Genomic DNA, 27,596 nt, shown 5'->3' on the forward strand with positions numbered 1-27,596 from the left:
ACTGCGCATGTCCAAGGGAGAGGGGAGGATGCGCATGTGTAAAGGGTAGCCCGCCTTCTGACCTTTTACCTGAGGTATTGACCAATGGCAAGAGTTGGAGGACCAGAAGGATGGTCCTCCAGCTAATCAGCGCGGGCTTTGTGTGACTGCTCGATTGAACTTCACAAGGACGCAAACTTCCTCCCGTCTCCAACATCTGTGAGTAAAACATTTTCTTTTCTCCCTCTTTCCATTTCGTTTCTCATTCTCACCTTCAATTGGTCACTTGCAGCAACTGAAGGGAAAGGAAGTGAATCCAGGGAGGGTGCAGACTCTGCAAAGCTTGGCCCAGGTCTCTCTCTCTTAAAGACATTGACATCCTTTGCTCCCTCAGCTCGACACATTTATTTGTCGAGATCTTCTCAGAAGCCCAAATACGACATTCATGAACCCTGCCGCTGCCCAGCTTGTAATATAATTAGGAGCCAATTTAGCTCAGCTGGTTAGTGATTCAGAGCGAGGTCAGACTGGTCCTCCCTCATGATTGTCAGATGGAGGGCAGCACGGTAGTGCAGTGATTAGCACTGCTGCCTCACAGTGCCGAGGTCCCAGGTTTCATCGCGGCTGTGGGTCACTGTCCGTGTGGAGTTTGCACATTCTCCCCGTGTTTGTGTGGGTTTCACCCCCACAACCCAAAGATATGCAGGGGAGGTGGATTGGCCAAGCTAAATTGTCCCTAAATTAGAAAAAATGAATTGGGTACTCTAAATTTAAAAAATAAATTGATTGTTGGAAGGATGCCCTCCAGCTTTCTCACCAAAACTTTAGATAGCAGTTTCAAGTCAACATTCAAAAGATAGATTGGCTGATAAGAGATGCGCTACCTCGATCCTTGTCCGCTTCAGAATCAAACAGACATAAGCCTCAGAAAGAGTCAATGGCAGCATACTTGAGTCAAAGTGATAATACAAACCCACAAATAGTTCCAACAGTAAACCTCAAATCCCCTATAAAACCCACACCCACAGCCATGTGGTCCCAGCGCTTTACCTGGCTGAAGCTCCTCCATGGTCTTTGACATCGCTTCCCTAGAAAGAGTAGCATTAAGAGCCTCATGCTGGCTTTCTGAGGCTTCCGGGAGATTCAAGGAAAATAAATAATGCTCCACACTGCCAATACATCACCAGACTGCTCAGACTTGTATAATCCTGCATAGAATTCCCGAAATTCCTGTTTATTTCCTCCGTCTTTGTGACCCTTTTCCCTTTGCCAAGCCGCACAGAGAAATTCGCTCCAAAGTCGGCCTTTGTATTTGCTCGGGTTACTCCCAAACTCGTACAACTTCTGCCTCGCAATCTTTCAACTTTTCTCAACCTGCTGAGCAAATAGGGAGTCTTGCTGCGTTAACCTCCTTCAGCAATAGCTTACTCGGGCCTCCTTATAATTCTCCTCGGCCTTCGCCAAACAAACCTCCAGACAGCGCTGGTTCTCCAACACCTGCACCTCTTATTTGCAGTGTAAGAAGTATTCATCCACCTGCCCCGCCCCCGCCGCCCCCCCCCCCGATGAGTGAAAACATCGCCCAGTGTCTTATTAACCCATGTCCACAAAGTCCTCAGTTCGGCACCAGCCCTCCTCTCTTGGCGAAGTCCATCGCATCCTCGGGCTCCTCAAAGTAATGGTGCCGTCCCTCGTGTGTGATCCACAGGTGAGCCGGATACAGCAGCCCAAACTTCACCTGCTTCTTAAACAGAATCTCTTTGACTTGCCTGTAGCCTGCCCTTCTTCTGGTCACCTCCACGCTCAGGTCCTGGTAGATGCGCATGGCACTGTTATTCCAATGGCAGCTCCGCGTACGCTTAGCCCACTGTCGCACCCGCTCCTTGTCCAGGAACCTGTGAAACCGGGCCACCATCGCTCGGGGGAGGGGGGGCACCTCTCGCGACTGCCTCACCAGCGCCCTGTGCGCCCTGTCCACTTCCACCGGGCGCGGGAAGTCATCATCTCCCAACAGCTTCTGGAACATGCCCGCCACATCGCGGCACCGTCTCCCTCAGCCCCCTCCGGGAGACCAACGATTCTCAAATTCTGCTGATGCGACCTATTTTCCAGGTCCTCTACCTTCTCCAGAAGCCTTTTTTGTTGGTCCTTCAGCCTCTCTATCTCCGCTTCCACCACCATTTTGGTTATCCTCCTGCTCCTCCAGCGCCTTTTCCAACTTCTGGATCGTACGATCCTGGGCATCCAGCCTATGCTCAAGCCCTCGATGTCCTTCTGAATCAGGTCTAAACTGTTCCGCTGCAAAACAGTAAAGCACTCTTGAATGACCTTCAACAGATGCTCCGTCGTTGGCTGGGCTGTCTGCACCGCGGTCCGGACGCCGGCCATATTGTCCTCAGCAGCAGCTTGTACACTGCCCTTGTTTGCCCACTTCTTCAACTGTTTGCGATTCTTTCTGCTTCTTAATTCCATACACCTGTGTCTGGAGTCAGTGCCTGAGTGCCTATGCCTTCCAAACTAGCACTCAAAAGTACAAAAAAGTCAGGGAAAAAGTCCGACTGGATTGAGAGCCACCAAGTGTGCGACTTACTCCTCATTAGCCGCCACCGGAACTTCCACCTAACCATTTTGGACACTAAGGGCAATTTATCATGGTCAATCCTCCTAACCTGCACATCTTTGCACTGTGGGAGGAAACTGGAGCACCCGTACGAAACCTACGCTGACACGGGGAGAACATGCAGATTTCCACAGACAGTGACCGAAGCCGGAATCGAACCTGGGACCCTGGAGATGTGAAGCAACGGTGCTAACCACTGGGCTACCAGGCTGCCCATCTAGAATGCCTGAAAGACGTGCGTTTGGTGAATTGAACATTCTGAATTCTCCTTCTGTGTACCCTAACGGGCGCCGAATGTGGTGACTAGGGGAGTTTCACAGTAACTTCATTGCAGTGTTTTTTTTTAAATATAGATTACCCAATTCATCTTTTAAAATTAAGGGGCAATTTAGCGTGTTCAATCCACCTACCCTGCACAACTGTGGGTTGTGTGGACAAAACCCAGGCAAACACAGAGAGAATGTGCAAACTCCACACGGACAGTGACCCCGATCCAGAATCTAACCTGGGACCTTGGCGCCGTGAGGCGGCAGAGCTAACCACTGCGTCACCGTACCGCCCCATTGCAGTGTTAATGTAAGCCGACTTGTGACAATAATAAAGATTATTATTTAAAAATTTTAGGGTACCCAATTCATTTTTTTCCCCAATTAAGGGGCAATTTTGCATGGCCAATCCACCTAGTTTGCACATCTTTTTGGTTGTGGGGACAAAACCATCACAAACACGGGGAGAATGTGCAAACTCCACACAGTGTCCGAAAGCCGGAATCAAATCTGGGACCTCGGTGCTGTGAGGCCGCAGTGCTAACCCACTGCGCCACTGTGCTGCCCCCGATTATTATTAAGAGGGAGTAGCCTCTCCAACTCTACTTTACCTTTCCATTTCTTTTCTCATTCTGAGGGGACTTTGGTGACTTGCAGCAACTGAAGCGAAAGGAAGTTTGTATGTTGCACACATTTTGAGTTTGGTATTATAGACATATTCCTGTCTGGCAGCCTGCATGGAGATTTTCAGGCCTCTGTCCAGGACAGGAAGCAGTGAGCATGGATCTGTGAATCAGCCTGAAGCAGCACCTTTCGAGATTTGGGAGGATTAGAGAAGATAAATATTACATACTGTAGAGTGAGAATGGAGGGAGAGTGTGTTGGGTGGAAATTTACAGCTTTTGGAGAATGAGAAAGGAAAGAATGTTTTATAGAAACTAGAATTGTCTGTTCTCAACTTGCATCTTACAGGATATTAGATGAAGATTTGCAGAAAAAAACAAACATCACTTCAGGATTTGGAAGAGTCACTTGGTTTATCGGGACCTGAATACGGTACACGTGACAATAAACAAATCCAATCCAATCCGGAGAACCATCACAGCAAGACACCTCTGGGGTTAAGGGTTGCCAGTCAGGCAAAGGAACACAATGGCAGTAAACACAGGAATGAAGAATCACATTGGGCTGGTTCCAGGAGAATTGAGTGACAATTTCTGCAACGTAACCATGGAGTGTGATTATTGATCGTGTTAAAGTAAAAGTAAGAAGTCTCACAACACCACGTTAAAAGTCCAACAGGTTTGTTTCGAATCACTAACTTTCAGAGCACAGCTCCTTCCTCAGGTGAATGAAGAGGTGGGTTCCAGAAACATATAGATAGATAAAGTCAATGATGCAAGACGATACTGTTGAATGAGAGTCTTTGCAGGTAATTAAGTCTTTACAGGTCCAGACAGAGCAACTGGAGAGAGGGATAATCACAGGTTAAAGAGATGTGAATTGTCTCAAGCCAGGAGAGTCGATAGGATTTTGCAACCCAACAATGCAGAATCGCCAAGCAGAAACTTATAGCTAGGTTCCGCACACATGAGTACAGCCTCAACCAAGACCTTGGATTCATGTCGCATTACATTCACCCCCCACCATCTGGCCTGGGCTTGCGAAATCCTACCAACTGTCCTGGCTTGAGACAATTCACACCTCTTTAACCTGCTCCATCTGGACCTGTAAAGTACATTTATTATTATTTCTAGTCTTTTAATATTGTACTGCAACCATGTTATATATTTTCAGTAATCTCTTATCTCAGAGGGTTGTTAATCTCTGGAATTTGTTTCCCCCAGGGTCCAGTGGAGTCTGGGAGTCATTGAATATATTCAAGAATAAGCTAGACAGAATTATTTGTTTTATTATACGTGCCCAGTCTTTTTTTCAATTAAGGGTCCCTCTCCCTTGGACATGTGCAGTTCCAGACCACCCACCCATCTGGGATAAAGCAGTTTCTCCAGCATGGGAGGATTGTGGGAGCTGCGTCCGCCATTACTTGTCCGGAGCAGTCTCCAACCTCCTGAGACTCGGATGAAAAGTGAGGGGGTGGACATTGACACCAACCTGACACAAAGTATATGTGGGTAGTCACTGGATTTGATTGTGACCCCCCCCCACCCCCCCTCCCTCGCCAAAACATAATTTTTTCATTTAAGGTACCCAATTCATGTTTTTTCCAATTAAGGGCCAATTTAGAATGGCCAATCCACCAACCCTGCACATCTTTGGGCTGTGGGGATGAGACCCACACAGACACGGAGAGACTGTGCAAACTCCAAACGCAGTGTCCTGGGGCCGGGATTGAACCTGGGTCCTTGGCGCCGTGAAGTTAGACAGAATTCTGATTGACGAGGGAGTTGAGGGGCACGGGGAACAGGTAGGAAAATGGACTGAAAGTTAAGATGAGGAGCGAATTCTTCACTCCAGGATGTGGTGAAGCTTTGGAATTCTCTGCTCCAGAGGACTGTGGAGCCTCAAGTCATCAAGTATTTTCCAGATCGAGTTGATAGGTTTCGAGATGTTGAAGTCACTAAGGGAAATGGTGCTGAGCTAGATCGGCCATTGAGCTTATTACAGGGTTGAGCAAATTCAATGGGCCAAATGGTCAACTGCAGTGCCTATTTGTACTGGAAGCTCATTGGCGCATTCACACTTGGCTGAGACCATTCAGCTGCTCTCTTTGTGGGAAAGGATTCAGTCAGTCATTCACCCTGCAGACACACCAGTGAGTTCACACTGGGGAGAGACCGTTCACCTGCTTTCGGTGTGGGAATGGATTCACTCAATTATCCAGCCTGCAGAGGCACCAGTGGGTTCACACTGGGGAGGCCATTCATCTGCTCTCACTGTGGGAAGGGATTCTGTGAATCATCCACACTGCGGAGGCACCAGCGAGTTCACGCTGGGGAGAAGCCGTTCACCTGCTCTCAGTGTGAGAAGGGATTCTGTGCTTTCTCGAACTTGCTGAGACACCAACATGGTCACAATTGATTACAGGGGTTGGATTCTGTTGTTATTGTTTCTGCTCTCAATTACATCCAGGACTGCATTGTGTTCATTCTGTCAGTTGGTCAATGGGGAGGGTCGGAGGGTTTCTTTCTGCTGGACTGGCCTTCTCATGACTGATGCTCTTGAGCCTTGTGGCAAATTTCATAAGGATCACAGAGTGAAAGGGTGTTTGGAAGGTAGATGACAGATAGTTCCTGTTTCTGTTTGGAACCCCAATGCATGCAGTTCAGATGAAGATAGGCTATGGTGGTTACATGGTTCTGTCTCAGAAGGAAACTGTCAAGCTATGAGGGGCAAGTTGATTGGGAACATACAATAAATGTGTAATGAAACACAGGCAATCGCATTTAAGGAATTATCACATATTTACATAAAATATAGATTCCTTTAAGAAACAAAAATCCAACAGGAAAAGTGACGCAACCGTGACTATCAAGAAACATTAAAGATTCCATTAGGTCAAAGGAAGAGGCTCATTGATAGATTACAGATTTATTGCTTCACTGATTTATTGGTACCTTGAAGAATCAATGCAGTATAATTCTTAAATTCAGTATACATACAGGCAGAAATTGTTTCAGATAAAAATATGAGAATTGCTGTACAGCAACTTAATATGTGTCAGAATCTAACACAGTTTCAAGAAAAGTTGCATAAAAGCCCTCGTCATGAATAAAACATTGTTCTACAAATACATCTAGCAATGAAAACGTATCGCAGCCTCAGCAACAGAAACATTTACAAAATGTAGCAAAGCCTTAGCAACAAGCAAGGTTAATGCAGAACGCCTTATCTTCAGAGGATTGGTACACGTGGCGGGAGCATGTAGACATTTAATTAACTTGATAGACATTAATGAATCTTCAGTAAAGACCAATGCCTGGATAACAAATCATGCTCCAAGTGACAGAGTTTTCTGATTAAATCAGGAAGCCTCAGCTGAGAATTTGAAACCAATAAGGGGTTAGACCATTGATAAGAATTTCTTTAAGAATAGTTTCATGACTAAAGTTTGTTCTATATTCATGCTTTAAGAAATTCTGAACCATCTATTGATTTCCTAATATTTTCTTATTTCATAGAATTAACAGTGCAGAAGGAGTCCATTCGGCCCATCGAGTCTGCACCGGCTCTTGGAAAGAGCACCCTACCCAAGGTCAACACCTTCACCCTATCCCCATAATCCAGTAACCCCACCCAACACTAAGGGCAATTTTGGACACTAAGGGCAATTTATCCTGGCCAATCCACCTAACCTGCACATCTTTGGACTGTGGGAGGAAACCGGAGCATCCGAAGGAAACCCACGCAGACACGGGGAGGATGTGCAGACTCCGCACAGACAGTGGCCCAAGCCGGAATTGAACCTGGGACCCTGGAGCGGCGAAGCAATTGTGCTATCCACAATGCTACCGTGTTTCCCCAATGTTTTTGTTTAACTCTCTTTGTTATGTTTTGACGTATTATTTGATCTGAATTTTGAATTATTTTTATGTAAGAGAATTGAGGTGGATAATTAGCAATAAAGTTGTATTTTTGGACACCTCCAATCAACCAGATCTTGGGCTCATTTTTGAAGATAAAATAAGAGATCTTATCACTCATATAGTTGCCAAAATAAGTGTAACCCTGAGGATTGGAAACTTGTTTTAGTATTTACAAAGGAGGATCAAGAAACTCATAAAGAGAAAATAGAAGACGAGAGCAAACTGGCTAGAAACATAAAAAAACGATTGGAAAAGTTCCTATAAAATGTGAAAAGGAAAAGATTCGCAAAGACCAATGTGGGTCCATTCCAGGCAGAGACAGAAGGGTTTATGATGGGGAATAAGGAAATTTCAGCGAAACTAAACAATGTGTGTCTGTCTTCACAGAGGAAGATACAGAAATTGTCCTAAAACACTAGAGAACCAAGGGACCAGTGAGCACGAGGAACTGAAAGAGATTAGTATTAGTGAGAAAGTAATACTGGAGAAATTAATGTGGTTGAAAGTTAATAAATCCCCAAAAGCTGATGCTCTCCATCCCAGAGTGTTGAAAGAGGCGGCTGGAGAGATAGTGGGTACATTGGTGATCATCTTTCAAAATTCTATAGATTCTGGAATGGTTCCTGCAGATTGGAAGGTAGTAAATGTAACCACACTATTTAAGGAGTGAGAGAGAAAACGGGGAACCACAGACCCATTAGCTTGACATCAGTTGGAGGTAAAATGCTACAATCTATTATATAGGATGTGATAACATACAAATTAGGAGCTGGAGTAGGCCACTCGGCCCCTCAAGCCTGCTCCACCATTTAATAAGTTGATCTGATTGTAACCTCAATTCCACATTCCCCCCGATAACCATTCACCCCCTTGCTTATCAAGAATCTATTCAACTCATTCTTCAAAATATTCAAAGACTCTGCTTCCACTGCCCTTTGAGGAAGAGAGTTCCAAAGACTCCCAACTCTGAGAGAAAAAAGTTCTCCTCTGCCTTAAATAGGCAAGTTGTTACTTTTAAAGTGACTCCAATTTCTAGATTCTCCCACAAGAGGAAACATCCTTTCCACATCCACCCTGTCAAGGCCCCTCAGGATCTGATACGGTTCAATCAAGTCACCTAAACTCCATCGGACACAAGCCCAGCCCGTCCAATCATTCCTCATAAGACCAGCCTCCAATTCCAGGTACGAGTCCAGTAAACCTTCTCTGAACTGCTTCCAACACATTTACATCCTTCCTTAAATGAGAGCAAGACTATACACAGTGCTCCAGATGTGGACTCATCAATGTCCTGTATAACTGAAGCACAACCTCCCTACTTTTGTATTCAATTCCCTTTTTGTGATTCATGCTCTTGGACACCCAGATACCTCGGAGTCTCAGAGCTCTACAATCTCTCACTATTCAGATCAGAAACTGTTTTATTCTTCTGGCAACATGGACAATTTCTCATTTTCTCACATTATTCTCCATTTGGCAGATCTTTTCCCACTCACATAACCTACCTCTATCCTTTGTAGTCTCCTTATGTCCTCTTCACAGTTTACTTTCCTACCGATCTTTATACCATTGGAGCATCAGAGCAGGAGTTGGCCATTCAGCCCATCGATCCTGCGCCGCCATTCAATACGATCATGGCTGATCATCCATTTCATGGTAGCACACTGGTTAGCACAGTTGCTTCACAGCTCCCGGGTCCCAGGTCCGATTCCCGGCTTGGGTTACTATCTGTGCGGAGTTTGCACTTTCTCCAGGTGTCTGAGTGGGTTTCCTCCCACAGTCCAAAGATGTGCAGGTTAGGTGAATTGGCCATGCTAAAATGCCCTTAATGTCCAAAAAGGTTGGGTGGGGTTACTGGGTTACGGCGATAGGGTGGGGGTGTGGACTTTGGTCGGGTGCTCTTTCCAAGGGCCGGTGCAGACTCAATGGGCCAAATGGCCTCCTTCTGCCCTGTAAATACTATGATCCTATGATTCAATGTCTTTTTCCCCACACTATCTCCATATCCATATGGGTTATTGATATTTAGAAATCTGTCAGTTGCGTGGCACGGTTGCCCAGTGGTTAGCACTGTTGCCTCACGGCACCAAGAACCTGCGTTCGATCCTGGCCCTGGGTCACTGTCCATGTGGAGTTTGCACATTCTCCTAGTGCCTTGTGGGTCTCAGATCCACAACCGAACTTGATGTGCAGCATTGGTGAATTGGCCACGCTCCACTGCCCCTTAATTAGAAGAAAATAATTTATTAAACAAAAAAAAAAGAAATCTGTCAGTCTCTGCTTGAAACACACTCAGTGACTGAGCTTCCACAGCCCTCTGGGGTAGAGAATTCCAAAGATTCACAACCCGAGGAGTAAAGAAATGTCTCCTCAGAGACCCGTCCTAAGTGGCTTCTCCCTTAGTTTGAAATTGTGTCCCCTGGTTCCAGACTCTCCAACCAGGGGAAACCTCTCACCTGCACCCACCCTGTCTATTCCTTTGTGGATTTTGTAAGTTTCAATGAAATCCCCTCTCATTCCTTGGAACTCTAGAGAAAAGAGGCCTAGTTTCCCCCATCTGCTTTCATAGGACAGTCCTGCCATACCCGGGACAAGTCTGGTCAAACTTTGTTGCTGTTCCTCTGTGGCAATACCTTTCCTAAGTAAAACTGCACACATTACTCCAGCTGTGGTCTAAGCATTTCATAATGATCGATGTCATTGAGGCACGTTGCCTGGTTCTTCTTTGGCACCGGTATGATGGTGGTCTTCTTGAAGCAGGTGGGAACCTCAGAACGGAGGAGGGAAAGGTTGAGGATGTCCGCACATGATCTGGGTGCATGGCAGGGACTCCCGTCAGGACCTGTCGCTTTCCGAGGCTTCACTTTCAAGAAGGCCAATCTGACTTTGGAGGCTGTGACGGTGGGCATGGGCGTGTCCAAGGCTGCTGGGGCAGATGACAAAGGTTTGTTGGTTTCCTGCTCGAAATAAGCATAGAATGCATTGCGTTTGTTGGGAAGGGGAAGCACTGTTGCTAAAGATTCTACTCGGCTTTGCTTTTTAGCGCATTATGTTGTTTACGCCTTGCCACAATCGATGAGAGTCCATGATTCTCGCTTAGTCTGGACAACTCTTCTGTTGTCTCTTGGTATCCCTGTTGGCTTTGCAGAGGTTGTACCTAGATTTTTTTGTACAGGTCAGGGTTGCCTGACTTGAACGCCTCAGACCAGTCGGGAGTGAATCTCCCGATTAAGCCATGGTTTCTGGTTGGGTAACGTACGTACTACCTTCTTTGACACACAATCTTCTACACACTTGCTGATGAAGCCTGTGATGGTGCTGGCATACTCGTTTCGGCTAACTGCCGAGTTCTTGAATATGGACCAGTCACGTAGGAGCTCTTTTGCCTCAGACCAGCATTTGCACAACCTTCTTAACCGGATTTTCCCGTTCAAGTTTCTGCTTGTACGCCGAGAGAAGGAGCGCCATCTTGTGGTCCGATTTTCCGAAGTGCGGTCAGGGGATGGATCATCAGGCGCCCTTGATGTTTGTGTGGCAATGGTCAAGGATGTTGGGGCCCCTGTCGGGACAGGAGATGTGTTGGTGGAATTTTGGCAGTACACACTTGAGGTTGGCCTGGTTAAAGTCCCCGGCCACGATGAACAAGGCCGCCAGGTATTCTGTTTCATTGTTATTTATAGCGGTTACAATTCATCAAGCGCCTTCTTCACTTCCGCCTGGGGTGGGATGTAGACCGCCGTGATGATGGCAGAAGTGAACTCCATGGAAGGCCGTATGGATGGCACTTCACAGTCAGGTATTCCAGGTCCAGGGATCAGTAGTTCCCCAGGGTCGCCACATCCGAGCACCAGGTGTTGACGAGGAGACAAATCCCTCCACCCACTCCAGGTTCAGTCCTGGATGTGATTAACAGCAGGAATAACAGCAGAATCTAACCCATCATCACTTGTGAACCCTTTGGTGTCTCAGCGTGTTGGACGACTGAGTGAATCCCTCCCCAGTGAGAGCAGGTGAATGGCTTCTTTCCAGTGTGAACTCGCTGATGTCTCCGCAATGTGGATGATGTTTGAAACCTCTTTGTCGCAGTGAGAGGAGCTGAGCGGTCTCTCCTCAGTGTGAATGCACTGGTGTTCCATCAGTACCCAAGAGCTTTGAAACCCACTCCCACAGTCGGAGCATTTAAAAGGGTCTCTCATTGGTGTGAGTGACGTTGTGGCTCAGCAAGTGATGACCGAGTGAATCTTTTCCCAGTCGGCGAGGTGAACGGGCTCTCCCCAGTGTGACCTCGCTGGTGTCTCCGCAAGTTGGATGAGGTACTAAAGCTCTTTGTGCAATGAGAGCAGCTGAACGGTCTCTCCTCAGAGTGAAAGCGCTGGTGGGACATCAGTAGCTGAGAGCTTTTGAAACCCCTCTTGCAGTCAGAGCATTTAAAGGGCCTGCTCTTGGTGTGATTGACATTGTGTTTCAGCAGGTGGGATGAATGAGCAAATCCCTTATCACACACAGTGCAGATGAACGGCTTCTCCCCGGTGTGAACTCTCTGGTGACTCTGCAGGTCGGACAACTGAAAGAATCCCTTCCCACAGTCAGAGCAGGTGAATGGCATCTTCCCGGTGTGAACTCATTCGTGCCTCCGCAGGTGGCCAATGTTAGTGAATCTCTTTTCACATTGAGAGCAGGTGAAAGGCCTCTCTCCAGTGTGAACTCGTTCGTGTTTCCGCAGGTTGCCAATATAATTGAATCTCTTTTCACACTGAGAGCAGGTGAAAGGCCTCTCTCCAGTGTGAACTCGTTCGTGTCTCCGCAGGTGGCCAATGTTAGTGAATCCCTTTTCACACTGAGAGCAGGTGAATGGCCTCTCCCCAGTGTGAACTCGTTCGTGTTGCCGCAGGCTGCCAATGACATTGAATCTCTTTTCACACTGAGAGCAGGTGAAAGGCCTCTCTCCAGTGTGAACTCGTTCGTGTTTCCGCAGGTTGCCAATATAATTGAATCTCTTTTCACACTGAGGGCAGGTGAAAGGCCTCTCCCCAGTGTGAACTCGTTCGTGTTGCCGCAGGTTGCCAATGTTAGTGAATCCCTTTTCACACTGAGGGCAGGTGAAAGGCCTCTCTCCAGTGTGAACTCGTTCGTGTGTCCGCAGGCTGCTAATGTCAGTGAATCCCTTTTCACACTGAGGGCAGGTGAAAGGCCTCTCTCCAGTGTGAACTCGTTCGTGTTTCCGCAGGTTGCCCATTTCAGTGAATCCCTTTTCACACTGAGAGCAGGTGAAAGGCCTCTCTCCAGTGTGACTGCGTTGATGACTTTCCAGCTCGCACGGGGCTCTGAATCCCTTCCCACAATCCTCACATTTCCATGGTTTCTCCATGGTCCGGGTGATCTTGCGTCTCACCACGTTGGATGATCAGTTGAAGACTCGGCCACACACAGAACACATGTACAGTCTCTCCCTTCTGTGAATGGTGTAGTATTTGTTCAGGCTGTGTCACTGGTTAAAGTTCTTTCCACAGTCAGTGCTCTGTAACAGTCTCACACGGGTGTGTGTGTGTGTCTCAGTGCTTTTCCAGACACACTGATGTTTAAAATCTCTTGAAGCAGACAGAATAGACAAACATTTCTCCTACTAGATTCAAAGGCCAATGATCCCAAGAATTGAGTGACTCAGTCAGTTCTTGACGTGATATTTAGTTTGAGAGCTCGGCCTCAAACTCCTCTTGTTCGAACTTCCTGCAAACAGATTTTACAACAGTAATCATTGTTAGTACAGGATAGAAACTCAGAACAGACAATTCTAGTTTCTATCGAACATTCTTTCCTCTCTCTTTCCCTGAAATGCTCTAAATCTCAATCCCACACACTCTCCCTCCATTCTCACTCTGCTGTAGCTAATATTCCCCCTCCCAATTCTCCTGAAGGTGCCGATTCAGGCTGATTGACAAATCCAAGCTCACTGCTTCCTACCCTGGACAGAGAGACCTATATTCACTTACTTTCCCTCCCAATTTTCCTGAAGGTGCTGATCAACAAATCTAAACTCACTAAAACCTGTACAAGAGTAGAGAATCTCCATATAAATACATTTACTGATTAGAGATAGGGAAATTCTGAGGAAGAACTTTATTTAGTCATGGAGTGGTCATGACAGGGAACTCACTGCCCACAAGCGTTGTGGAAGTCGAGATGATCAATAATTCAAAATAATATATGAAGAAAATAAGCTTTCAGGGGAACAGGGATATCGAGGGGGAATGGCACTGACTGGATTGCTGTACAGAGAGTCGGCATTGACTTGAGTTCCCAAATGGATTCCATAAGTGCTGCAATGACTGTATCACTGGAAATATATAATGTAGGTAGAACTAATAATACATGTATTTCATTACAGAACCATCAATAATATATCTAATACATTCTATATAACACTAGATATATCTCTGTGCAATATAACATTTTTTTAAATTCATTTACGGGATGTGGGAGTCGCTGGTTCAGCCAGCATTTATTGCCCATCCCTAGTTGCCCTTCAGAAGGTGGTGATGAGTTGCCTTCTTGAACCGCTGCAGTCCTTGAGTTGTAGGTACACACCCTGTGCTGTCAGGGAAGGAGTTACAGGATGTCGCCCCAGCAACAATGAAGGAAGGGCGATATATTTCCAAGTCTGTCTGGTGAGTGACTTGGAGGAGAACCTCCAGGTAGTGGGGTTCTCAACTATCTGCTGCTCTTGGCCTTCTAGATAGTAGTGGTTGTGGGTTTGGAAGGTGCTGTCGGAGGAACCTTGGTGAGTTACTGCAGTGTATCTTGTAGATGGTATACACGGCTGCCACTGTTCGTCGGTGGTGGAGTGTTTGAATATTCATGGAATGTGGAGCAGTCAAGCGGGCTGCTTTGTTCTGGATGGTGTAGAGCAGCATGTTGGAGCTGCACTCAACCAGGCAAGTAGTGATTATTCTGTTACATGCCTGACTTGTGCCTTGTAGATGGTGGAGAGGCTTTGGGGGTCAGGAGGTGCGTTAGCCGCTGTAGCCTTTGGCCTGCCCTGGTGGCCACCATATTAATATGGCTAGTCCAGTTCAGTTTCTGATCAATGATAACCCTCAGGATGTTGGTTGTGGAGGATTCACCAATGCTAATGTCAAGGGGCAGTGGTTAGATCCTCCTTGGTAGGAGATGGTCGTTGCCTGGCACTTGTGAAGCACAAATGTGATTTGCCACTTATCAGCCAACATCTGGATACTGTGCAGGACATGCTGCATTTGGACATGGACTGCTTCATTATCTGGAGTCATGAATGGTGCTAAAGATTGTGCAGTCATCCACAAACATCCCCACTTCTGGCCTTATGATGAAAGGTAGGTCATTGATGAAGCAGCTAAAGATGGTTGGGCCTAGGAGTGTGCCCTGAGGAACTCCTGCAGCTGAGATGATTGACCTCCAACCACTACAACCATCTTTTTTTGTGCCAGGTATGACTCCAACCAGCGGAGAGTTTCCCCCGATTCCCACTGACTCCAGTTTAGCTGGGGCTCCTTGATGCCATAGTCGGTCAAATGCTGCCCTGATACCAAGGGCAGTCACTCTCACCTCTGGCATTCACCTCTTTTGTCCATGATTGAACCAAGGCTGGAATGAGGACAGGAGCTGAGTGACCCTGGTGGAACCCAAACTGAGCGTCCGTGAGCAGGTTTTGCTGAGTAAGTACCACTTGATAGCGCTGTTAATGACCCCTTCCATCACTTTGCTGATGGTGGAGAGTATTCCGACAGGAAAGTAATTGGTTTGGTTTGTCCTGTTTACTGTTCCCTTTAATGTCAGCCATCTCCTGGGGAAACCAGCCCTTTAAATGTGAACATTAGGAAAGAGACCATCATTTTAGCCAGACAAATAAATGTGTCAAGCTGAGGGAGCAAAGGATGTCAATGTCTTTCAGAGAGAGAGACCTGGGCCAAGCTTTTCAGAGTCTGCACCCTCCCTGGATTGACTTCCTTTCCCTTCAGTTGCTGCAAGTGACCAATTGAAGGTGAGAATGAGACAAGAAATGGACAGGGGGAGAAAAGAAAGTGTTTTACTCACAGATGTTGGAGACAGGAGGACATTTCAGTCTGTGTGAAGCCCAATCTCCTTTCACATAAAGCCCGCGCTGATTGGAGGACCAGCGTCCTTCCGGTTCTAACTCTATCCATTAGCCAACACCTCACAGGAAGGTCAGGGGCTGGGCTTTCCTCCACACATGCGCAGCTTCCCCTCACCCTTGGACATGCGCAGTACCTGATCACCCGCCCGTGCGGCGGATAGAGCGGGTTCCCCAGCGCGGGGGATTGTGGGAGCTAAGGCCGACACTGTCCAAACTCCTGGGGTGAAAAGTGGAGGAGGCTTGGGCGGTTGTGTGCGAGCTTGGTGTCCGCCCCCGGGCCGATTCGAAAGGCAGGCCGCCTCTGGGAGCTTCCTGGATGGGGTGAAACAGCAACTCGGCGCCCATTGCTCCTGGTCCCTGAGGGAAGGGGAGAAGACCGGTTTCGGAGTACTGAGACCAGTCGTGTTTCAAGTCAGCGGTTGAGCTGCGGAGACGCTGCTTCGGACTGCGAGGTTTACTGTCGGCGGTTTTGAGTTCGCCCAATGGAGGACGAAGGAATGGAGGAAGGATGGCAGCTGGATTGGCTGCTGGAAGCGGCGGGTCGGAACCGGGAGTGGATACCCGATGGGCGGCCCGCGGCCTGCAGCCCGGGGTGGGTTGCTGCCGTTCCTGGGGTCTCCGGGGGTTCGGCCCCCCTGGACGCCCTGTGGGCGGTTGGGACTGACTCTGGGACTTTCCTCCCCGTTGTCGACTGTTGCCAACATTGGAGCGACTCTGGCTGCTGCCATTGGAGGACTTTGAGGACATGTTGTTCCTCGTGAAATTTCGGCAAGAGCGCCGGTGCTGTGTTATGGAACTTGCAAAATTAATGGACTTTTTCTGCAGACTTTTTCTATGTATAATGAGGGATTTGCTTTCTTGTTTTCCTTGCTTTTGTTTTATTTAGTAGCCTATAACATTTAACACATTTCGGTCCTCCGGAATGGTATTTAGTAATTGTGGTGGAACGCTGGTTAGTGCAGAACTGCTCTCCCTCCGAATGGTCCTGTGCCCTCGGGCGGGTCCAGGAGAGGGGAACCCTCTCTCCTCCACCGCGCCCGGGTCTGGCTCTCCGGGGGGTCTGTGCTCTCAGCCAAGGGGGGGCCTTTCCCCCGGGGTGTCGGCGGCAGGGCGGGGCGAACGGGGGTGGGTGAGCAGGGATTAGTGTTCGGTGATGGATTCTACCCCGTTAAACCATTTCTGGGGTAAATTAAGGCCTGGTGCCTGGTGATTGGGTTTTGATATGATACTGTTAAAAAGAATTGAGGCCCTGTGGGTCATATTTGTAACTGGAGCGGCCGTATTGTATCGGGGCCTTGTGCCTCGCGACTGCTTGTCTTTTGTGTTTAGAGTCGTTACCTTGAAACGTGCCTGTGTCGTGTGTTGTACTTTTGGGTTTTATTTCTCTTTTCTTTACTTTATTTTGGAGTGGTCGTATGGTTTCGGGGCCTTGTGCCTCGCGACTGCTTGTGTATGTGTTTGGAGGTTGATGCCTCGATGTAATTGTGCTTTGTGTCTCCTTGTTTCTTTTTACTTTTAAAACAGTCGTTTGGTTTCATGGCCTTGTGCCTTACGACTGTTCGAGTTATGAACCTGTTTGATTGTTACCTGAACTACACGTAGGGCCTGTGCCTTGCGGCTGGTTGTGATAAATGACTGGTTAATTGGTATTTGGAAATGTATCTCGGCCCTGCGCTTTGCAGCTGTTTGTGTTCAATGACTGTTACAACGTTGTCGTGAAATGTAATTGGGCCTGGCGCCTCGCAGCTGTTTTGTGGTCAGTGATCGTTTAATCGTTAATGTGAAGTGTAATTGGGCCTTGTGCCTTGCAGCTGTTTCGTGTTCAGTGACTGTTGAATCGTTAATGTGAAGTGTAATTGGGCCTTGTGCCCTGTAAATGAGTCTGTGTTGAAAATTGTGACGACATTAAAAGAGGTACTCACAGATGTTGGAGACACAGGAGGATGTTTCAGTCTGTGTGAAGCCCAATCTCCTTTCACATAAAGCCCGCGCTGATTGGAGGACCAGCGTCCTTCCGGTCCTAACTCTATCCATTAGCCAACACCTCACAGGAAGGTCAGGGCTGGGCTTTCCTCCACACATGTGCAGCTTCCCCTCACCCTTGGACATGCGCAGTACCTGATCACCTGCCCGTGTGGCGGATAGAGCGGGTTCCCCAGCGTGGGGGATTGTGGGAGCTACGCCGACACTGTCCAAACTCCTGGGGTGAAAAGTGGAGGAGGCTTGGGCGGTTGTGTGCGAGCTTGGTGTCCGCCCCCGGGCCGATTCGAAAGGCAGGCCGCCTCTGGGAGCTTCCTGGATGGGGTGAAACAGCAACTCGGCGCCCATTGCTCCTGGTCCCCGAGGGAAGGGGAGAAGACCGGTTTCGGAGTACTGCGACCAGTCGTGTTTCAAGTCAGCGTTTGAGCTGCGGAGACGCTGCTTCGGACTGCGAGGTTTGCTGTCGGCGGGTTTGAGTTCGCCCAATGGAGGACGAAGGAATGGAGGAAGGATGGCAGCTGGATAGGCTGCTGGAAGCGGCGGGTCGGAACCGGGAGTGGATACCCGATGGGCGGCCCGCGGCCTGCAGCCCGGGGTGGGTTGCTGCCGTTCCTGGGGTCTCCGGGGGTTTGGCCCCCCCGGACGCCCTGTGGGCGGTTGGGACTGACTCTGGGACTTTCTTCCCTGTTGTCGACTGTTGCCAACATTGGAGCGACTCTGGCCGCTGCCATTGGAGGACTTTGAGGACATGTTGTTCCTTGTGAAATTTCGGCTGGAGCGCTGGGGTCATGATGTGGAACGTGCAAAATTAGTGGACTCTTTTTTTTTTATGGACTTTTCTATGAGTACTAAGGGCCTTCGTTTTCTTTAGCAGCCTATGACATTCAACTCATTTTGGGTTTCCTTGAAATGGTAATTAGTAATTGTGGTGGAACGCTAGTTGGTGCGAAACTGCTCTCCCTCCTAATGGTCCCGAGCCTTTGGGCGGGGTCCAGGAGGGAGGAACCCTCTCTCCTCCGCCGCGCCCGGGTCTGGCTCTCCGGTGGTCTGTGCTCTTAGCGAGGAGGGGCCTTTCCCCCAGGGTGTCGGCTGCAGGGCGGGGTGAACGGGGGTGGGTGAGCGGGGATTAGTGTTCGGTGATTGATTCTATCCTGTTAAATCTTTTCTGGGGTGAATTGAGGCCTGGTGCCTGATGATTGGGTTTGATATGACACTGTTAAAATGTATCGAGGCCCTGTGGGTCATACTTGTTTCCGAAGCGGCCGTATTGTATCGGGGCCTTGTGCCTCGCGACTGCTTGTCTTATGTGTTTAGAGGTCGTCACCTCGAAATGTACTTGTGTCTTGTGGTTTTTTTGTTCCTTTTTTCTTTCGAATGGTCGTTTGGTTTAGAGGCCTTGTGCCTCACGACTGTTCGTGTGATGCGACTGTTCGATTGTTACTTGAACTATGTGTAGGGCCTGTGCCTTGTGGCTGGTTGTGATAAGTGACTGGTTAATTGGTATCTGGAAACGTATTTCGGCCCTGTGCCTTGCAGCTATTTGTGTTCAATGACTGTTCCAACGTTATTGTGAAATGTAATTGGGCCTTGTGCCTTGCAGCTGTTTTGTGTAAAGTGACTGTTTAATCATCAATTTGACGTGTGTTTAATCGTCAATTTGAAGTGTAATGAGGCCTGGAGCCTTGTAAATTGGTTTCTGTAATAATTGTGACGACAATAAAAGAGTTACTCACAGATGTTGGAGACAGGAGGAAGGTTCAGTCTGTGACGTCCAAGCTCCATTCACACAAAGCCCGCGCGGATTGCCTTGGAGGACCAGAGTCCTTCCGGTCATCCAACCCTTCCCATTGGTCAACGCCTCAGCAGGAAGGTCAAGGGTGAGCTTTCCCTCGCACATGCGCAATCTCTGCTCTCCCTCAGACATGCTCAGTCCCGGGGTGGGGAGAGGGGAATCACCGAGAGACTTCTTGTTCTGGCCGCAGCCGGTTGCCTGGAAACCTTGTCTCGAGGAGGGGAAACAATGAGTGAGGCGGAGGAAAGTTGTTGACCAATGGGAAGAGTTGGTGAACCGGAAGGACTCTTCCACCATCCAATTAGTTTCCCGTTTTCTGAATGCGGAAGCTGGACAATGAGCAAAACTGGGGCCTCACACAGACTGAAAACTTGTTTTTGTCGCCAACATCTGTGAGTAAAACAATTTCTTTTCTCCCCCCTTTCCATTTCTTTTCTCATTCTCACCTTCAATTGGTCACTTGTAGCAACTGAAGGGAAAGGAAGTGAATCCAGGGAGGGCGCAGACTCTGCAAAGCTTGGCCCAGGTCTCTTCTTTCTCTCAAAGACATTGACATCCTTTGCTCCCTCAGCTTCACACATTTATTTGTCTGGCTAAAAGGATGGTCTCTTTCCTAATATTCACAATAAAGGGCTAGTTTCTCCAGGTGATTGGTATTAATTTACTGTCCCCTTAAATGTCAGCAGACAGGCATGTCTTATATGGTACACATCAGATATATTATTTATGGTTCTGCGATAAAGTGCAATCCAGTCATCTCTTCCCTTGGAGGGTTATTAGTCTCTGGATTTCTCTTCCACAGGGACCAGTGGGGTGTGGAGTCATTGAATATATTCACAGATGAGTTGGACAGATTTTTAATAAATTGTTTTGTTTTAAATCATTTTTAAACAATGAATGCAACAGAGTAACAGAAAAAATCGTGGCAAATGGGTACAGAGCGGAACAAGAGATATTGCCAACATACATCTAAGCAACACATTGCAGAATTAATTTGGAACAGGATATTTGAGGGAGCAGAGCCTCGAGATGAAATGCCAGATTAATTGAAGAACCAGTTTACAGGTTAAAGTCGTGAGTGGGGAAAGAGGGTAAGATTATATAACAATTCAGTTTGTAAACCCCAAAATATTACAAGCAGACTAACAGCATAATCAAATTAAAATGAATAACACAACACGGATAACATAGAACTATAGTGCAAAAGGCCATTCGCCCCTTCAAGTCTGCACTGAGTCGCAGAAAAAGCATTTCACTGAGGCCCATTCCCCATCCTATCCTCGTAACCCGTTGCATTGATCATGGTCAACCCACCTAACCTACACATCTTTGATACTAAGGGGCAAATTAGCGTGACCAATCCACTTTCACTGCTCATCTTTGGACAGTGGGAGGAAACCGGAGCACCCGGAGGAAACACACGAAGACACGAGGAGAATATGCAAACTCCACACAGACAGCCACCCAAGGCTGGGATTGAACCTGGGTCCCCGGCGCTGAGGTAGCAGCACTAATCACTGTGCCCTACTCCCGGCCTAAGTTGAATTGAATTCACTCATGGAAAGCCAGGAGGAGCAAGTCAGTCAAATGTAAGAGTCCCATCCTTTACCCAATGCATAAGACTCAGAATGAATCACGGACATTAAAAATTGCATGGAGATGCATTTCATAATCAGCCTATGCTGGTTTTGGATCGAGAGAGAACTGACTGGTCTGCTTCTGTATTGAGCCAGATGAATGTTGGCTCCATCCTAACCCAATCCCTTATGAACCGAAGACGAGAGGCCAATTGATGAAGCCTGATTTTCGGAAGACCATACCCTCCCTTATCTTGGTGATTGGAGCTGAACAAACATTTTGTTCCAGGTAGAGTTATAGATGTTTACAGCATGGAACCAGGCCCTTCGGCCCAGCTTGTCCATGCCGCCCAGTTTCTATCACTAAGCTAGTCCCACTTGCCAGCATTTGGCCCATATCCCTCTATACCCACCCTGCCCATGTAACTATCTAACTGCTTTTTAAAGGACAAATTTGTACCTGCCTCTACACTGCCTCTGGCAGCCCATTCCAGAAGTTCACCACCCTCTGTGTGAAGAATTTTCCCCTTTGGTCTCTTTTGTATCTCCTCTCACCTTAAACCTATGCCCTCTAGTTCTAGACTCCTCTACCTCGGGGGAAAAAATGTTGGCTATCTTCCTTATCTATGCTCCTCATTATTTTATAGACCTCTATAAGATCACACCAAACCTCCTACACTCCAGGGAAAAAAGTCCCAGCCTCTCCTTATAACTCAGACCATCAAGTCCTCGCAGCATCCTGGTAAATTTCTTTGCACTCTTTCGTGTTTAACATTATTCTTTCTATAATAAGGTGACCAGAACTGAACACAGTATTCCATGTCCGGTCTTACCAATGTCTTGTCCAATTTCAATAAGACATCCCGACTCCGGTATTCAATATTCTAACCAATAAAACTGAGCATACTGAATACCTTCTTCACCACCCTGTCCACCTGCGACTCCACCTTCAAGGAGCTATGAACCTGTACTCCTAGATCTCTTTGTTCTGTAACTCTCCCCAACTCCCTACCATTAACTGAGTAGGTCCTGCCCTGATTTGATTAATTTCCCTAACAACTCTGGTTGACAGTAGTATAGACAGCATCTGCAGAGGGTACAACAGTCTGGGCAACACATTTTAATGAAGGGGATCCTCCCTCACCATGAAATCGGAAGAGCCGACCACCGGGCAAGGTCCCACCTAATAGTCACCATCAGCTGTGGAAAGTTGGCCCCATAAAGCCGTCATTGATCGGTTTGGGCTGGTTTAGCTCAGTGGGCTAGACAGCTGGTTTGACATAGACATAGACCAAACAGTGCAGAAGGAGGCCATTCAGCCCATTGAGTCTGCACCGACCCACTTAAGCCCTCACTTCCACCCTATCCCCGTAACTCAATAACCCCTCCTAACCTTTTTGGTCACGAAGGGCAATGTATCATGGCTAATCCACCTAACCGGCACGTCTTTGGACTGTGGGAGTAAATTGGAGCACCCGAGGAAACCCAAGCAGACACGGGGAGAACGTGCAGACTCAGCACAGACAATGTCCCAGCAGGGAATCGAACCTGGGACCCTGGCGCTGTGAAGCCACAGTGTTATCCACTTGTGCCACCATGCTGCCCCTAGGCTGCAGAACGAAGGTCCTTTGTCAAACAGGCCAAGTATTTGCTCGGCTTATTCCCAAACTCGTACAACTTCGATCTCACTAACTTTCAACTTTTCTCGGCTTGCTGAGTAAATAGGGAGTTCAAAGCCACTCTTGCTGCGTTAACCTCCTTCAGCAGTAGCTTACTCGGGCCCTCCATATGATTCTCTTCCACCATCGCCAAACAAGCCTCCAGAGGCTGCTGGTTCTCCAGCATCCTGCACCTTTTATTAGCAGTGTAAGAAATGATCAGCCCCCGAGCATAAACCGTAAATGTCTCCAACAAAATGGAGAAGGAAATACAAGGAGTCGAGTTAACCAAAATGAAGAACTCAAACTCGTCCCGAAAGTGCATAATAAATGAACTCAGGGAGGCTCCAAACCTCCACATTCTCGACCTGGGGGTGAGCCCTCGAGCAAAAACTCCAGGGGAAGGTCTGCGATTACGATGATCCCTGTGGTGCAAGTGGACACCAGGTGTAGGATCGTCCTCGGCACAAAAAAGGTTGTCGATTCTAGTCTGACATTGCTGGGGGCTAGAAAGAAGGTAAAATCTCTGCTCCTCGGGTACAAAGTTCTCTAACCATCCACATAGCCCACCTTCTCATGGTTATGATCCCGGACCAGACCCCAACAGTGGCTCGGATACTGGGCACAAACCCCAATATTTTATTTGTGTTTTGTCAGACTGTGAGGAAAGGATACCTCACTCCAGGAGTGATTTCACACAAAATGGGGCCATGCTATGTGAAAACAAACTTTATTATTGACACAATATTCAAATATATAACATCACACCAGAAAACAGCTGACAATTAGCCCTTAAACAATGCTAATCAATACAGTGAATACAGTAACCCTTAACTGCTACCTTTATTCCCACTCAAACAGCAAAAACACATCTCAGCTCTCAATCCACCGTTAAACACAGTTAGCCCTCAGCAATACCTGCTTTACACAGATGTTCTTTGAGAAAGAGAGATCTTGTGTCACCGCTTTAAAGACAAGATCTCAAACCTGTCAGAACCATGAAGAAACTTGGGAAGCTGTTTCAGCTTGTTTCAGCTCACCTTCTAACGACACTCTTCTGAACTGCTTGGAAAGAAACTGCTCATCTAGCGACAGACATATATTTTCAATTGAACTGAGATGCTTGACCTCTGCTCACATCTTGAACTAATTCTCAACTAAAAGACTGCTTTGCTGCAAAAAGCCTAAAACCGTGGCTCCTCCCAGTACTGATACCATCTTACCAAGCTGCAATCTAATTAACTCCACAGGGAATCCCCTTCATCCAAACAACATTCCATTAGCCCACACTTTTTATGATGCTTTAATTACACCTCTGGCTGCAAAACTTAGTTGTCCTTCAAAATAAATAAATTTAGAGTACCCAATTCTTTTTTTCCAATTAAGGGGCAATTTAGCGTGGCCAATTCACCGACCCTGCACATCGTTTTACATTGTGGGGGTGAGACCCACGCTGGCCTAGGGAGAATGTGCAGACTCCACATGGACAGTGACCCGGGGCTGGCATCAAACCCAGGTCCTCGGCACTGAGGGGCAGCAGTTCTAACCACTGCGCCACCGTGCTGCCCCGGCAATGAATTTAAAGACAATGTGGTGAAACTTTGGGATTCTCTACCCCAGAGGACTGTGGAGCCTCAGCATCAAGTATTTTTAGACCGAGAGTGATAGGTGTCTCGATATTGAAGATATCGAGGGATATGGGGGATAGTGTGGAAAAATGGTGCTGAGGTCAATCGGCCAATGATCCCATTGAATGGTCGAGTCGGCTTGATGGGCTGAATGGCCGACTGCAGCTCCTATTTGTTATGATCTGTGACCTGGACAGGAAGCAGTGAGCAGGGATCTGTCAATCAGCCTGAATCAGCACCTTCAGGAGAATTGGGAGGGTGAATATTAGAGACAGCAGAGTGAGAATGGAGGGAGAGTGTGTGGGATGGAGATTTACAGCTTTTGGGGAACGAGAGAGAAAAGAATGTTCCAGAGAAATTAAAATAATCTGTTCTGAATTTCTGTCCTGTACTGACTCTGATGTCTTTTGTAAACTCCTTTTACAGGATGTTAAAAGGAGAGGATTTACAGACAGAAATCTCAAACATCACGTCTGGATCTGACAGCGTCACTCGGTTCATCGATCATTAAAACTAGGAGAAATGTTTGCCAGACCTGTTGACTTCAACAAAGTTTAACCATCAGTGTGACTGGAAAAGCCCCGAGACACACACGCCCGAGTGAGAGTGTTCCAGAGCACTGACTGTGGAAAGAGCTTTAACCAGTTACATAATCTGAAAAACCATTGCACCATTCACAGCGGGGCGAGACCGTACACGTGTTCTGTGTGTGGACGAGGCTTCAACTGATTGTCCAACCTGGAGAGACACGAGGAGACCCAAAACATGGAGAAACCGTGGAAATGTGGGGACTGTGGGAAGGGATACAGAGTCCCATCTGTGCTGGAAATTCACCGACGCAGTCACACTGGGGAAAGACCATTCATCTGCTCTCCGTGTGGGAAGGGGTTTAGTCAATTATCCCACCTGAAGTCACACCAACGAATTCACACTCGGGAGAGGCCGTTCACCTGCTCTCAGTGTGAGAAGGGATTCACTACGTTATTCAGCCTGAAGTCGCACCAGCGAGTTCACACTGGGGAGAGGCCGTTCACCTGCTCTCAGTGTGAGAAGGGATTCACTACGTTATTCAGCCTGAAGTCACACCAGCGAATTCACACTGGGGAGAGACCATTCACTTGCTCTCATTATGGGAAGGGATTTATTGACTCAAGCAGCCTGCAGAGACACCAGCGAGTTCACACTGGGGAGAGACCATTCACTTGCTCTCATTGTGGGAAGGGATTCACTGACTCAAGCAGCCTGCAGAGACACCAGCGAGTTCACACTGGGGAGAGACCATTCACCTGCTCTCAGTGTGGGAACGGATTCACTCAGTCAAGCAGCCTGCAGAAACATCAGCGAGTTCACACTGGGGAGAAGCCGTTCACCTGCTCTCAGTGTGGGAAGGGATTCTATGTTTCCTCGTCCCTGCTGAGACACCAACAAGTTCACAATTGATTAGTGATGGATTCTGCTGTTATTGTTTCTGCTTCAATTACATCCAGGACTGCATTTCGTTCTCTCTTCTCTTTCTCTCTCTCAGGGATTCTGAGACAGGAAAAGTGATGCAACCTGTGGCTAACAAGAAAAGTTAAAGATTCCATTAGATCAAAGGAAGAGGCTCATAAAGTGGCCAAAATAGTAGTGAGTCTGAGGATTGGGAACTTGTTTTAGAATTCATCAAAGAAGGACCAAGGAACTGATGAAGAGAAAATAGAATGAGAGCAAACTGGCGAGAAACATAAAAACCGACAGGAAAAGCTCCTATAGGAATGTGAAAAGGAAAAGATTAGCAAAGACCAATGTGGGTCCATTCCAGGCAGACAGGAGAGTTTATAATGGGGAATAAGGAAATGGCAGAGAAACTAAACAATGTGTGCCTGTCTTCACAGAGGAAGATACGGAAATTGTCCTAAAAACACTGGAGAACAAGGGACTAGTGTGCAGGAGGAACTGAAAGAGATTGGCACCACAGGGAACACAGTCCATTCCAATGAGAAACGTGGCAGATTTGCCGGATTCACGATTGACACTCAGGAGGCTGACAAGCTGCAGCTGCACAAACACACTTCACTCCCCACCATCATCCCAGCCAACAAGATGGCAGTGAGGAGAGTGGCACTCCGCTTTACGACACCGAGCTTGAGACCCTGCTGGACGCCATGGAGGAGAGGCGGGCAACCCAGTACCGCGGCCCGGGAAGGAGGCTGCCAGCTGCCACCATTCATCGTGCCTGGGTGCAGGTGGCAAAGGCAGTAACCTCCGTGAGCAACACCGTCCAGACAGGCCAACAGTGCTGTAAAAAACTGTACAACCTCCTCGGGGTGAGTGGCAGCACTGTGCCTCTGGCACCAAACCCGTCCCATGCTGTTCCTTGACTCCACCCAAACAGATTTCACATTTTGTATTCCTGATCTGAGATCCTCCCTTATTAATGTACTGATGCCGTCCCTTATCAGTGCAACACCACCTCCTTTTCCTTTTTGCCTGCATCATCAGCAAACTTAAATGACCATATCTTCAGTCCCATCATCCAAGTCATTGATATAAATTGTAAAAGATTGACTCCCCAGCACTGATCCCTGTGACACACCACTCGTTACATCTTGCCAACCAAATAATGACCTATTTATGGTTAGTCTCAGTTTTCTGGTAGCTCGCCAATCTTTCACTGTGAAAGACTGTTCTGGAGTTAAAGGCTGCCAGATTGGGAAAAGAGAAGAACTGAACCCTCAGGAATCACTTTGGACTGATACTTTTAAGGTGTAGGTTTCCTACAAAAATAATATTTAGTTAATGTTGCTTCTAGTTTGTTTGTTGCAGTAAAGTTATAAAACCTTATGTCCTGTCATGTGGTCCTTTAATTTGTTGACTGGGGATTTGATTTTTGTTTTGAAGTTACTGATCTTTACAGAGATCCCAATCCACAAGTTTTGTCTCCCATTTGAGCCTCGGGCACCTTTCTGTCTCGTTATTGATCGTGTCAATGACAGCCAGGCAACTGAGCTGAGGGCTGAATTTAGCTGAGAAGAACAGGGCCTGTGCCCCAGTTGGGAATCTGCCATGGGTGTCACACTAATAGAGGACTGACTGGGAAATCAAGGGATGGGGATGATCAGGGCTGATGGTGTCTTGAACCCAGGGTTCAGTGCATGTGTCCAAAGTGGGGAGTCACAGGAACAGGCTACAGAGGAACCAAAGAGAAACATTTGGGTCCTGAATATTGTAAACATCCTTTCATGGTTACTCTTTACTCTGGTTGTCTTTGATCCACAAGTAATGTTCCGATATTATTTAAAACCATGTTCTATTTCATTAATAAACTTGGTTCATTGAAAATATTTGATTTTTGGTGGTATTTTTCTGCTTAACTTCATTCACTTTGGGGAAAGTGGGTGAAAGAGGTTGACAGGCTCTTTAACTGAAAGTGAGTCTC

At 47.5% G+C, this 27,596-nt stretch overlaps 2 protein-coding genes and 1 long non-coding RNA gene across 5 annotated transcripts; 2 read left to right on the forward strand and 1 right to left on the reverse strand.

Moving 5' to 3' along the window:
* The first annotated feature begins 79 nt into the window (after positions 1–79).
* On the forward strand, positions 80–7,475 carry LOC140422201 (uncharacterized). Its single transcript, XR_011947302.1, has 3 exons — positions 80–198; positions 3,838–4,167; positions 7,008–7,475. It is a non-coding gene; the product is annotated as an uncharacterized lncRNA (long non-coding RNA).
* On the reverse strand, positions 6,402–19,563 carry LOC140422196 (uncharacterized). Its single transcript, XM_072507223.1, has 2 exons — positions 19,257–19,563; positions 6,402–13,139 (listed from the first exon to the last, which is right to left on the reverse strand). The coding sequence occupies exon 2, from the start codon at positions 12,778–12,780 to the stop codon at positions 12,034–12,036; it is 747 nt and encodes a 248-aa protein (XP_072363324.1). The 5' UTR covers positions 12,781–13,139; positions 19,257–19,563; the 3' UTR covers positions 6,402–12,033.
* On the forward strand, positions 19,536–27,501 carry LOC140422197 (uncharacterized). 3 transcript variants are annotated; one of them, XM_072507226.1, is made up of 3 exons: positions 19,536–19,707; positions 20,222–20,406; positions 24,605–27,501. In XM_072507226.1, exon 3 carries the CDS (start codon positions 24,944–24,946, stop codon positions 25,616–25,618), a length of 675 nt encoding a protein of 224 aa, XP_072363327.1. In that variant the 5' UTR covers positions 19,536–19,707; positions 20,222–20,406; positions 24,605–24,943; the 3' UTR covers positions 25,619–27,501. The 3 variants fall into 3 exon arrangements, with proteins under 3 accessions (XP_072363327.1, XP_072363325.1, XP_072363328.1); XM_072507224.1 differs by lacking the exon at positions 20,222–20,406; XM_072507227.1 differs by lacking the exon at positions 20,222–20,406 and having other exon boundaries at positions 24,616–27,501.
* The last annotated feature ends 95 nt before the right edge of the window (positions 27,502–27,596 follow it).

This window comes from Scyliorhinus torazame, chromosome 5 (assembly GCF_047496885.1).
Source record: "Scyliorhinus torazame isolate Kashiwa2021f chromosome 5, sScyTor2.1, whole genome shotgun sequence".
NCBI lineage: Eukaryota > Metazoa > Chordata > Chondrichthyes > Carcharhiniformes > Scyliorhinidae > Scyliorhinus > Scyliorhinus torazame.

Bases quoted from the DNA above. Each gene is read 5' to 3' on its own strand.
- LOC140422196 (XM_072507223.1), bottom strand. From the start codon at position 12,780: ATGGAGAAACCATGGAAATGTGAGGATTGTGGGAAGGGATTCAGAGCC.
- LOC140422197 (XM_072507226.1), top strand. From the start codon at position 24,944: ATGGAGAAACCGTGGAAATGTGGGGACTGTGGGAAGGGATACAGAGTC.